The sequence below is a fragment of the Rutilus rutilus genome (assembly GCF_951802725.1).
Source record: "Rutilus rutilus genome assembly, chromosome: 7".
Taxonomy (NCBI): domain Eukaryota; kingdom Metazoa; phylum Chordata; class Actinopteri; order Cypriniformes; family Leuciscidae; genus Rutilus; species Rutilus rutilus.
The window spans coordinates 21,622,194-21,636,062 of NC_140221.1; the positions used below are offsets into that span (position 1 = coordinate 21,622,194).

Sequence of the window (13,869 nt, forward strand, 5' to 3'; positions counted from 1 at the left end):
ATCAAAAGCTTGTTGCTTTTCAAATGCATTCTTTTATTCTGTTACACAAAAGTATCAGTTTTACTTTAGGGTGTCACCATTGTTGTGCCAGTTCTTGCCAAACTGAATCGTTTAATTATAACCACGTAACTGAATAAACATTTTGAGCGCAGGGTGTAATGTGAAAAAAATAGAACAAAATTACAGTTTTAAGATCTTCCAAAATTGTGGATAATAAAGAAACATACTTATTTAATGGCATCTGCTCTCTAATTTTCTCTTGAGTGATGTTCCATCTTTGCAAGTGAACTTCCTTCTCTTTTCACAATGAATCTCCTTTTACCTGCATGATCTATCTATCTTGCTTCCTCTCTGTCATATTGGGCCTGTTTGCACCAGGTAGCCTATTAGGATGCATTTTTGTCAATTGGATCACAAGTAGACGAGGGAGACACATACCCGTTTACACCTGGTATTTTAATCCATATCTTTTGTCCTCTTCCAACCACTTCTGTCCTGCTTTCTTTGAGGGGAGGGTCTTTTGGAGAGTAAATGTATGTGCTTTTTCAAATCTTTCGATCTAATGGACACAATAAGCTCACCCAATTTGAATACGCCCGGAGACGACGGAAAAACATATGGAGAGCTGCAGCTTTAGTTTCTGCTCTGATAGCCGCAAGACCATGCCGAATGTTAGAAATCAGGAATGGTGAGAGAACAGTGTAATTGGTACATTTTTCATCTTTAAATCCTGTCTGGCTACCGTGCTTCACATAATGTTTATGCATTAGATCAGTATTTGTCAGCCTTTTGTGGCTGTTCGAGCACTTTCGACCACACTACGTTTTATTTACACCTGTATTAAGCATCATCCTTGTGATCCAATCAATCATAATGCATCTGTGAACAGGGCCAATATATCACCTAAAAATAATGTAACATTAGGTAAAGGTAACAAAATCAGTGCAATTTCTTTTTTCATACTGTATAGGCCTATTATTTGTTAAACTACAAGAGAACACCAGATGAAAATTTTAAAATGGTCACAGTAGCCAATATATTTCATAAATCATAACATAACACTACATTTTGAAACTGGATATTTCCTTTAAAAACAAATTAAAGTCACTGGCTTCTCCAGTTGAATCATCACTTTCTCAAATTTCTTAATGATCAGAATCAGAATTCAGAAGAATTCTCAGTTCAGAATGGATCGGGACGCAGAAATCGCAAGGTGGTGGGACATGTTTCTACATTAATGAAAGGTGGTATACAGACATAACAGCGTTGAAGAAGATCTTTTTTGTCTGTTGTCTTTTTCTTTCTTTTTTTCTTTTATTTACCAGGACAGTGCATATTAACAACAGTACACCTGTAACATGCCAGAATTAGCCAAGGGCTAGTTTTCATCTGTAGTCTTGTTGGCCAGTTGTACAATGGCACCTATAGGGAAAGCATAAAACCTTATTGACAACTATAAAGGTACAACTGTAGTAGTACAGTTGTGTTTGTCCGCTACACAGTAGCTGCAGCAGAGGAACGAAAGTGTTAAAGCTCAGTAAAATTAGTTCCGAAAAACAGCATAGTTATATGAACAGGCAGCAACAACAAAGAATTTGGTAAAAGCACAAAAGCAGCAATCTAAGTAGCATGCACTGTCAGTAAAGCAGGTTACAACATTTGTTAGATGCAGATTAAGATAATAAGCATTAACATTATTAGAAAAGGTCCTAAAACATGCAGTAATTACAGTTTACATCAAAGTAGCGAAAAAAAGACACACATTCACAACTGAAACACAAGATGGCGAGAAGCACTCTTTATCAACAAGCCTTTATGATTGCTTGACATTTTTGAAAAAGATTTGTGATTTTGTATTGCTCTCTGAGCATTATCTTATGCCCATTGTTGCTCAACGTTTAGAACGTACCATTTTGTCTAGTCACAACACATTAACTCATCTGCTTAGTAGGCCTACAGTTACAGTATTTATAGGCCAATGATTTACCCCATTACAATAGTCCCTTGACAGGTACTGCTAGCTATCATAAAATTACACTTACTTGTAGGTTTAAAATTTAATTTCCAACAACAAATGTTTTAGCAACATATTCAGTAAAATTATTGCGTTCCTATTCTATAGCGCTCTGTTTGGCGAGCATTTGCGCATCATGGAAATATTTGCATGACTTTCTAATTTTTACAGATGGAGAATATACCTGTGACATTTAAGTTATGCACTGAGGAAAACACCATGTCTCAAACGCACCAAAGATATAGGCTACGCTAGTACGCTGTTTGCCATGGTGGATTTGATCCATGATCGACCATTAGGGCAGCTTAAGAATAGCGTGCACATCAAATGATCTTGATTCATTGAACCTGGGTAAAATTAGCAGGATCGCATGAACTTAAATTGTCCCCATGGAATCGCTTTAGCCCCGACTGAATTGTTAGGTTTAATTCAAGTCAGGTTTTGGACTGTAATCCCCAATAAGGTTTTGGACTGTAGTCCCCAATTTTCTAAACACAGTTTATGGAACAGGCCTCGGCCTACATGTTTTGTTTAATCCAGTCCCCATTTTAGTAGGCTATGTGACTTTTCTGACACTGAATCGTGTTTACATGATTCCCATGTTCCATTTTGTCGAGTCAAGGTAACTATGTATCAACGTGTTAAATGTTGCCCGTTTCATATCCCCCAAAAAACCTGTTTTATTGATATAGCCCTAAGCCTACCGCTTATCCGCCAGAGGACGCTGTTGCTGGCTCACAATCTCGGAAAAAACTTATCTGCTCTGGGTATTCAATCACACGCTCTGTAGATGCGAGATTAAAGTACTAGTAAGAGCAGCAGAGTAGCTTGCGATCATCCGTTTTTGCTGTTATAGTTTTTTTAACAGAAAATAGAGGGATCGAGGGACGTCATTTTATATGAACGTGACTGTGACAGTGATCCGCTGCAACGTGGAGCGTCTCCAAACCAAACTGCGGCTTGGTCTCAGGTCTGTGAGAATAAACAGCGTTGTCTGGGAGTGAAGGATCAACTTAAAAATCGCGAATGTTTTGCCGAAATCAGACAGCGAGAGCGACTGTCGCTCGGGGCTCCGCGCTGGAGATGGAGATCCGCCGTGGAAAGTTCAGACAGAGTGTTTTCATGGAGACCCCGCAGGTAAAGAAGCTCCGGTGATCACTGTGTCCAGAGGCTCAGCTGGACTCTATGTGTTGGGTGTGCAGTCGGCCGTTTACTTTTCCTAAATATTAACATTTACGAACACCAATTAGGCTAGCTAATAATGGTTATTATCCATTGATAAAGGAGTAATTTATAGGTAAGGGTAATTTCCTACAATCAGAATAAATGACGCAGTGCGAGTGGCTCTGTTTTGTCCGGCTTAAAGTCAAAAGTGTCTGTTTAAGTGGTGTAACCGTAAAAATAAAAATAAAGCCAGTGATGAAATATTGTTTTAAATTATCATTGATAGGCTATTTGAAAGACATTTGTCAGTGTGGCTTGACCAAAACGCAAGAGGCCATTTTATAGTAAACAAACCTATAGACCTCATGACTGATTGAAGTTAAAATAATATTAAAAACAATAACCCCCCCCCCCCAAAAAAAAAACTTTTTTGAAAATAGAGACCTGTATTCAATGATTTTAGTACTTGATAGGTACATTTTAAGAGTCATAGTCACCATGTAATTCAAATGGACTATTCTTATTTTATGTATTATTGCAGTAACCGACTTGTTACAAATGTTTTACCCTAATTTTTTAATTCATGTGCCCTCATAATCTTTGATCAAAATAATTTCCCTTCCCCTTTCAACAACATCTCTTCTCTGATGATGTGTTTACTGGCATGAGGGTGGGATCAAACTGTCACTAACATGACATCACAGCTATAGCCAACCACAATTATCCAACAATCCAATGAATTCCTAATGGACAAAGTCAAGTCCCGGCCTACATTTTTTTCTTGTTCTGCCGACTGTAAAATTATTCTTCAAAATTGACTCTTTGATTTATTTATTTATTTTTTCAAAAATGAGTGAAACAAACATGAATAGCCTACATATATTGCATTAACTAAAACTTGACGTGTTTAAAACTAGATATTTCTCCTTTATAATTTCTGATACTTATTTGTCATTGACCCCCAGTATCTTATCAAACACTGCAGTAGATCTCTTGCATTCTTCCAAGGGGAAAGGGCTAAATGGCATCTGTATATGATTATCCCAGAGTAGGTTGAGTTAAAAGAGAACTCTGTCTAACCCCTAATTATTTTTATACGTAGCCTGCTGTGGTGAGATGGAAAGAAGCATGGTTGGTTCAGAATGTGGCTGTTGGATGTGTAGAGTCCCAGTGGCAGCTCTGGGCTGCTGTGCCTGAATTCCTTGTTTGGCTTGGGAGTTGGGACCTTAGTCTTCATTCTGCTGCGGTGACTATATGTTTACATTTTAGTTGTGCAGGAGGATTTAAATCCACGTTGATTTGACATTCAGGGATCTTAAATCTTAGGCAGATCTTGTCCTGAATGAACAGGAAAAGTCACATGGACTGTGTCAGCTTTTGATTCATTGGTTGTTTATAGCAATGGTTCTCAAGAGGCCTCAAAATGACTTAACATTTTTAAACTAAGATATAAACATTAAAATAATCTATAATCTAAATCGTATACCTGAAAAAAAGCTACATTAATAAATTCTTAAAATGCTAGGGGCAATTTTTTATAATAAATATGCTGTATATTCTGTTAGATAGCCAAGCTCTAAAATATTTTATAGTGTAAAAAAAAAAAAAAAAAAAACATTTTTTAAATCCTTAATCATTATCCAGTAAATTACAGATGAATTGAAGAGTCATGTAATTTCATTTGTATAAAAAGAGTGGGAACCTTGAAGAACTTCTGAAATTTAATTTTAATTTGATTTTAATTTTAATTATTTTAGTAACTTTTTTAATTTAAAGAAACTGGGAATATATTTTCAAAGAAATGAAAACCTATGGTTTAGGGGGCCTTCGAATATTGTTGTTGGGGGTCCTTAGAGTTGAAAAAAAGTTTGAGAACCACTGGTTTATAGTCTTCTCAGTCCACATTCAAGATTTTTGTTCATTCAAGTCCATGCAAGTATTATAAAATTACTGTCAGAGTTAGAAGCTCAATTAATAACAGTTAAAGGGAAAGTACACAGAAAAAAGAAAATTCTGTCGTTTACTCTCACCCTTGTGTGTTAAATAGTTCTTATATTTTATCACCGAGTTATGTTCTGTTTTATTCTTTAACCGCTCTAATCAGAGTTTGCATTTCTTTTTCATTAATAAGATTTGCCTACCAGCCCCTATCAGTGTCATTTAGGCACCAAATGCACGTTTCTAATTCAGTCCCTCATTCAAGATGCATGTGACTTTACTCAAGTCATTGTGTGCTTTGTTGAAAAGCCTTTAAGACATCCCAGTTCCCCACTGACATCATATTACCCCCTATAGAGTGGATGAGATGTATTCTGTTTGATATCTTCACTGTGGCTGTTGATTGGAAATCAATATGGCCTAATGAAACTCTTTTTAAAGAGATCTTTTTACCTTTGCATACACACACAGAGATGGGTGATCTGATTGAACTTTACATTATCTTGCCCCAGTCTGCAGTAATAGTACTGCAGCAGGCTGTGTGTGAAAGCTCAGGTGAAGCAAGCAATTATACTGAGCGTTAGAGGGAAGGAAGATTGCTGGATCAGTTAAGTAGACTTAAAAGCAGTAATGGAAAAATTGGCTCACAGATCTTGTGTAATGACTTTGTTTTATGCCAAGTCTCCAACAGACGTTAAACCTTTGCAGTGCACTTTTTTTAATTGCCAAAACTGATGCAAAATGCATCTTTCTTGGGTTGTTTTCTATCATGCCAGTTGTCAATTTAATCACACTTTCATTTTTAGACTTGTCTATTTTTTATTTTTTTTGGTTTACTTACAACACGGCCCATTAAAACCACAGTGAGGGACTCTGCCACATATATCCCTGAAGGAAGTTAAAAGTGATGTAGTCTACACACCACCAGACACACCCTTCCACCCACACCACTTGCTTCTTTCCTAACGGAACTCAGCTTAATTCATTCTGTACTGGATTCTCCAAGATGATTGCTCACGATTATTGATGCTATCAAGATTTTTTTTTTTTTTTTACTGCATTGTTTTGTTAGACAAGTTTTCCTCAGCAGGCAAAGTTTGCTTGTTTTACACAGCCTGAGTTGCTGTTTTTTTTTTTCCTGACTGATTCTGTATTTTTTTATGGTGATGTTTTCTCCATTGACTGGCTCTCCTGTGTATTTGCTTTGAGCACTTGACCATATTCTGCACTTCCTTAGGGAAAGGAAGATATGCATTGTAGAGACAAACTACAGTTCAAAAGTTTGGAATTAGTGTTTATCTATCTATCTATCTATCTATCTATCTATCTATCTATCTATCTATCTATCTATCTATCTAATTATATTATATAAATACAGTATATATATTTAAAAAATATTTCTAATCTCTTCTGCTCGCCAAGACTGGATTTCTTTGATTAAAAATACAAAACAAGCAGTAATATTGTGAAATATTACAATTTAAAATAACAGTTTTTTTATTTTAATATATTTTAAAATGTATTTTATTCTTGGGATGCAATGCTGAATATTTAGCATCATTACTCCAGCCTTCAGTGTCACATGATCCTTCAGAAAAAAATTCTTGATTTGCTGCTCAAGAAACATTTATTATTATTATCAATGTTGAAAACAGTTGTGTACATTGTTTGATTCTTTGATGAATAGAAAGTTCAAAAGAACAGCATTTATTTGAAATATAATCTTTTGTAAGTTGTAAGCCAAACCAAACTTTTGAACGGCAGTGTATTTATTAATACTTTTAATCAGCAAGGATGCATTAAGTGATTAAAAGTGACAGTAAATACATCTATAATGTTACTACAGCATTTATTATTATATATATATTATATATATATTTATTATTATATATATATTATTATTTTTATTTTTATTTTATTTCAAATAAATGCTGTTCTTGTGAACTTTCTATTCATCAAAATATTTTCACAAAAAGTTTAAGCAGCACAACTGTTTTCAACATTAATAGTAAATGTTTCTTGAGCATCAACTCATCCTATTATAATTATTTATCAAGGATCATGTGACACTGAAGACTGGAGTAATGATGCTGAAAATTCAGCTTTGCCATCACATGAATACATAAAATAGAAATCAATTATTTTAAATTGTAATACCTCACAATATCAAATAAATGCAGCCTTGGTGAGGATAATATACGTCTTTCAAAAACAATAAAAAAATCGTATCAACCCCAAACTTTTGCACAGTATACCAGCTATATTAAAATATTTCTTGCTGTGGTTCGTGTTAGATGCATAATATAATACAGATGATTCTTTGTGCACACTTGTATATATCTTTAGCTGAAGATTTGTAATTCCACTCATATATTTGGCTTTCCTAGGACTTGTAAGGTCACACATTATACTTATGTGGCACCTTTCGCCATGTTCAGAATGAGGCAGTACATGCCATAAGCTACAAAAGAGTTGATATCTTGAAGAAATGCAAAAACTTCCCCTTCAGCATGTTAGCAGCACTGCCAGGCCCCAGAGAACAATGGGGAATCTTTCAGCACGGGGGCCCAAACAGGAGCACATGCTTTTGGATTTAAACGAAGGTCCCTGGCAGAAAGCCCTGTTAAGAGGAACCGGAGAGGAGGATAATCATCCATGCTCTGATGTCATAGGTGCCTCGCTCTTAGTTAGTATGCCAGGCTGAACCGTGAGAGCTAAGAAGAGGCGTATTGAGCTTTGCTTGAATTCTGTATATATAAAAGAGAGGGGATGGTTTAGTTTCAGTGACAACAGCTTTTTTTTTTCTTTTTTTTTTTTTGCTTAGAATTGTTTTTTGAACCGAACCCAAGAAGCATATTGGCAAAACCTCTAATAATACATCCTGTGTTTGTGAAACAAACAATGGTAGAGACCATAAGGGGGAGTGTTAGAAACTTTGCATACAACGCATTCCACTGAATAATTATTGACAACAAATGACAATCCCATTCTATAGTTTTGTTTTGCTGCTTATTATTCACATTTCTATAAACCATGCAGGAGTTTACATCATGGTATTTAACACTTTTTAACCGTGTTTCCTGTATTTTCTAATTCATAGCCAAATAGTTTACAGGGTTTAATACAGTATGATACAAATACATAGTCAAATGCCAAAGATGCATAGTTTGATCTTTTAAGGGGTGGGTTACATAGCTTTCCATTGACACATCTTACCCCAATCTCCCGCATACAAGAATGTGTCTATAGTGACATATAAACAGGTGACAGAATACAGTATGTTGCAGTTCATTGTAAATGTCATGTACTAGGTCTTTTAGTCTATGCTGTTTTCAGTTGATACAAGAACAACTTCACTAAACTTTATTTGTAGGTCGCACACCATGGAATAAATCATATCAAGCCTTGTGCTTTGTTACTTTTTGTATGAAACAATTTCTGTTCATTTTATTATGAAATTCAAACATTATTTAATGCTCTTTAATGTGGTGTGACAGATCGCAGTAGCCGCAAGTGAGATAAGGACTCAGTTCAAGGATTGCGGCAGAGCGGAGCGCACATTAGTTCAAGGATTCTCAGTTCAAGGATTGCGGCAGAGCGGAGCACATTAGTCTCTTCAGCGTTACTACCAGTTACAGCATTAAATACACATGAATGAACATCAGAAGGTATGTTGAAAGATACCGTAAGTAGGGTTGGGTATTGGTTGGGTTTTATCCGATACCAGTACCTACTCTGTATTTTTTAAACGGTTCCGGTGCTTAAACGGTTCTTGAACCGGTACTTAAGAAAACGAAAGCGCACACACTTTGTGGAAAAATAATACCTGTGTGTGTGTGTGTGTGTGTGTGTGTGTGTGTGTGTGTGTGTGTGTGTGTGTGTGTGTGTGTGTGTGTGTGTCCAAACTGGACACAATATTAACTTAAATCTTTAAAGATTTTCTGATTTCTGATTAAATAAAAAATTGCGCCGTTTAATAGGCTACTGATGTAAAACATTTAAGTTAAAGGAGAACTCGGTAACTCTAGCGAACTCTAGTCACTTCTTCGCTGATTTTCCCTTTTGTTGTCGCGTGTTTTCCCCACGAGCTCCCCCTACAGCTGTGGGAGGGCGTATATTTCACAACACAGTCGTAAAAAACTCACTTGCGGCGGCCTCCTCCCCCTCTCTACCGCTGCTCATGTGCGTTTGTTTTGATCAGAGCAAGCCAACTGTATCATGTGGAGCTATGTCTACCGAGGTGGGTAATCTGGTAATACATCATACATGTGTGTTTGTTTTTGTCGAATTGCCGTAAAGCAATTTGTGTTTCGCGCTCGTTCTCGTTCTAGTTCTCGCTTCTCACGAGACTTCCAATTTCTATCTTGCCGGGACGGTAGTCCCCAAGTTGCAAGGTTGGTTTTCCGCCTGGGAACGCTGGGGGGAGCGGGGAAAGTCACTAGTATCACCAGAACAGGTTGTTTAACCATCCAAATGATTTCTAGACAGTTTTATTAAGTTAAAAAAGTTACCAAGTTTTCCTTTAAGATCAACATTTTGTCTTCACATATTATGACTTTTACTTTAAAGCAGAAAAATATCTGACACTGAGCAGAAATATTTAACACACACAGTATAGCCTCATATAAAGAAGTGTTAGAACTTTGTTAAAAGATTTTGCACACATTGTCACACTCGCTGTTGAATGGCAACGGTGTTTGCTAGCCTAGCCTACTTGATATGCAAGATTTGCAGTTGGCATTAAAATAGACTTGCCTGAAGAGGAACGGCTGCTTTTATCATCATCTGATGTCCACCACCACACTGGCAGCATGCTGAACTTGAACTTTCGTCAAACGTGTCAGAGGTTTTGGGTTCTAATCTGCAATTCGTACAGTGTTTTTTTTTTTTTTTTTTTTTTTTTTTTTAATCAAAACGGATTATGCTCATCAGTGGTTGTATATCAAGCAGGAACACGTTTGTGTGCAATTATGATTTCACTGGAACGTCTCCGCAACGGATTGAAGCGCGTGTCCGAGTGAAGACAGTGCGGCGTGTGCGCTAGCCACAAGAGAAAACACTGTATCCGAGCCACTGATCGCAGCGGCAACGAGCACTTTGATCACTTGATTTAAAAAACACATTTCAGCGCTAGCTCGTCTCTTATTTAACAAACGAACGAAATGAATGCTCTGCTGGTTAACTGGAGATGTTTTATTAAAGGAACATTCGTGTCGCGAGATGTTTTATAGGGGCGGTAAAAAAAAGTCAGGCATCGAAATCAGGCACCGAAATTTTCGTTCTTATTCGGTCTCATTACTACCGTTTACGTCGGAACCGGTTCCCTATGGCGAGTTTCGGTACCCAAACCTAACCGTAAGATACAGTAACCTACCATGTATAGTTTACTGCATTTGGTGAATTTTTTTTCTTCTTGAGAAAAATTGACATCTACTGTAGGCTACCTGCTATATGCAAATTAATCTGTATCGAATCCAATTGAATTGAGATTGGAATAGAGTAGAATCACTAATTGTTCATTGAAATCAAATCGTGGAATTTGTGTCAATGGCCATCCCTACCATGTACAGTAGCCGTGATGGGTAAGTTACTCTAAAAAAGTAATTAATATAGCTACTAATTACATCTTCAACTGTGTAATTAGATTACTATACTAATTACTCTCTAAAAGTATTGCATTACTTATTACCATTTACTTTCTAAATCCCATATCAACTTTGATGAGTTGAACAATACAAGGACAGTCACGAAACTGCACTTTTGTTTCTTTCAGATAAACAATACATTTACATAAATTATTCTTTAACTTACCAAAGTGTGCAACGGGAGAAAGTTACATTAAAAACATATATTTTAACATTCAAATTTGATGTTAAATCCACTATTGTTTTACATAGAATTATTGTATAGTCCATACAGTATTTAATGCAATTATATCAGAAGTAACTGTAATTAAATTACAGAAAAGTTAAGAGTAATCCCTTACTTTACTTTAAAAAAGGAAAATTAATTAGATTACACCAAATACATTACTAGTCAAGTAATTGCATACAAAATATTAAGAGCTGCTGTAAAACACTCTTAGCTACACATTTCAGAGACTGGAAACAGGCACAGTATTTAGTTGACATTGACTTCTAAACATGTTTTTGTCCTAAAAATAATTTGAGGCTCAGATGTTCACCAACAGCAGGATGTCAAATAGTTCAGGACTCAACCCAGGATCTTGTGCTCAAGGACATCAAGATCAAGTCCAGTCCACTTTTATCTTATCTCACTTGTGCAGACCTGACATGGGCATTATTCACACAAATGTCATGTGATGTTTTTCCTTGTTAGGCAGATTACTCGTATCTCCCGAATTACATCACAACCACAGAAATCAATGTTTCATTTAATTTCAGAATTTCTGTTAGATGAATGTTCTTCTCTCTCAGTGGGATGTTTCTGTGATGTCTTCAGTTCAGTTTAATTTGTATAGTGCTTCCCAGAATGTATATTGTTCCAAAGCAAAGAGAACAATGGTATGAAAAATGTTGCTGCTTTAGCTCTAATCATGCTGTAACATTGTAGAATAAACAGACTCTATCAATGAACCGATTGGCTTCTAGTTGTACATCCACCACAGTGAGAATTTTTATTTCTCCTTTTCACTTTTATTGAAGTGGTCCATCCTCTCACACATACTGACTGTCTGTTTAATGTTTCAAGACATTTGTAACTATGTGAATGTGCACTCATAAGTGGTCTGATAATTTAAAATGTATTTTAGTGTTAATAATAAAACGTGTCACTTGTTAGCAAGACACATTTAATTCAATTCTGTCATCGTTTCCAAACGTGCATCAACACCCGGACAGTTAAATGTATGTGCAGACTAATGCTGAAATCATTGCCATATGTTGGTTTTTACTCGGCCTCCAGCAGCTTCTTGCAGCTACAGTCAAATAACAAAAACAAAAAAACAGAACCTAATTCAGATTGATATCTTTTTTTTTTTTATTTAAAGGCAGGGTTTCATTATCTAAATGACTCTGGCATTATATAATGCTTAACCTTGCTCTTTTTAGAAGGCTGAGTGTTTGTCTTGTAGCTTGAAGGAACATCTTCCAGACAAAGAGGGATGAGACAATGTAGAGGCCCAGACTTTTGCTATTACGTCATTAACTGTTTCTTAATCAACTGGATTCAGCTTGAGGGGATTCACTTCATTCATGCGTACCTGTCTGTCTAGAAAAAAGGATGTGAGTCACACTCTCTTTGGCAATTGCATGCCCACACACAGCCCTGAAGTGATCACTGTTATAACAACAACCACTGTTATTATACTATTTCTAGTTGCTTGTGTTTGTGTCATAAGAGAGTTAATCCTCAAAGTGGATGCTTTTTCATAAACTCCATCCTCTTAAACATTTTAGTGTGTGAGAGTGTCAGTTGGGGAAACTACTTTGAAACTGTTAAAGCAGTTCAACTGCAGTGATGCTAAGCTAACCTTTTGAAAAGGTTTTAGTTTGGCACATCTAACTACATTGAAACTATATAAGGGGGCAGTATCTTTTTAAATATAAATCAGATGATATATGCCTTTTATATTTATTTTCACAATCAGAGCAGCTTTTTTAGGCACAAAAGTTAGAGAAAAGAAATCCTGAAAAAAAACATATCCAGTTAAAAAAAAATATTAAGCAGCACAACTGTTTTCAACATTGATAATAATAAGAAATGTTTCTTTAGCACCAAATAAGCATTTTCTGTATTTTGTACGCTAGGAAGTTTTGATTTAGTGAATGCATTTGTTTAGATGGATCACTTTGAACAATGATTCACAAAGATTTTATGCGGGAGTGAGAGGACAGACAGTGAGTTGATTATTCCCTTACACAAATACAGCTATAGGCTACTTCTTCCATTTTGTTCAACTTTGAAAAATAAAAAAATAAACAATAATTATTAGGATACATGGAGCTAAAGGCGCACCGGGGGTAGAAGACGCATTTGACTTCATTCTCTTTTAAACCACTAGATGGCACAAAAATTCAGCTCAGCACTTTTCTTAACTATCGCTTTTGATGATGCATGTGGAAATTTGGCTGATCCTTGAAATCCTTTTTAAACAAACAAACCACTTTTAAGATTTATATTCATTCAAAATCTGTTGCTCCATCAGTGTTCAATAAAAACATATATATTTTGTTCTGCAAACAAAATGTAAAATACTTTAGACTACTTTAGACTAAATACACTTAAAATAATTTAGAATTTATAATAATTATAATTTATTAATGTTACAGCAAAGCTGAATTTGTCATATAATCCTTCAGAAATCATTCTGATTTCCTGCTTAAGAAACATCTCTTGTCAATGTTGAAAACAGTGGTGCTGCTTAAAGGGTTAGTTCACCCAAAAATGAAAATTCTGTCAGTAATTACTCACCCTCATGTTGTTCCAACCCTGTAAGACCTTCGTTCATCTTCATAATACAAATTAAGATATTTTTGATGAAATCTGAGAGCTGGATCACTCCTCCATAGGCTTCTAAGGGAATGAAACTTGCTGGCCCAGAAAAGTAATTAAAGAGATCGTTAATATAGTCCAAGTGACTACAGTGGCTCAATCTTAAGTTTATCAAGCGACGAGAATACTTTTTGTGCGCAAAAACAAACAAAAACAACGACTTTATTCCACTATTCATTTCCTTCTCTCTGGGCCTCGAGTTGGTTCACGTAGTGTTTTAGCGCAGCGCTTCTGTGTTG

The 13,869-nt window shown here is 35.9% G+C and overlaps 1 protein-coding gene across 2 annotated transcripts in view; it reads left to right on the forward strand.

Moving 5' to 3' along the window:
• The first annotated feature begins 2,730 nt into the window (after positions 1-2,730).
• rtkna (rhotekin a) overlaps positions 2,731-13,869 on the forward strand; it is an 82,779-nt gene continuing 71,640 nt past the window's right edge. Inside the window, exon 1 of one of the 2 annotated variants that reach the window (XM_084415242.1) lies at positions 2,731-3,151. In XM_084415242.1, coding sequence (XP_084271368.1) covers positions 3,041-3,151 — 111 coding nt within the window. In that variant the 5' untranslated portion in view covers positions 2,731-3,040. The remainder of the gene's footprint in view (positions 3,152-13,869) is intronic. The other variant, XM_084415239.1, reaches the window with a different exon arrangement.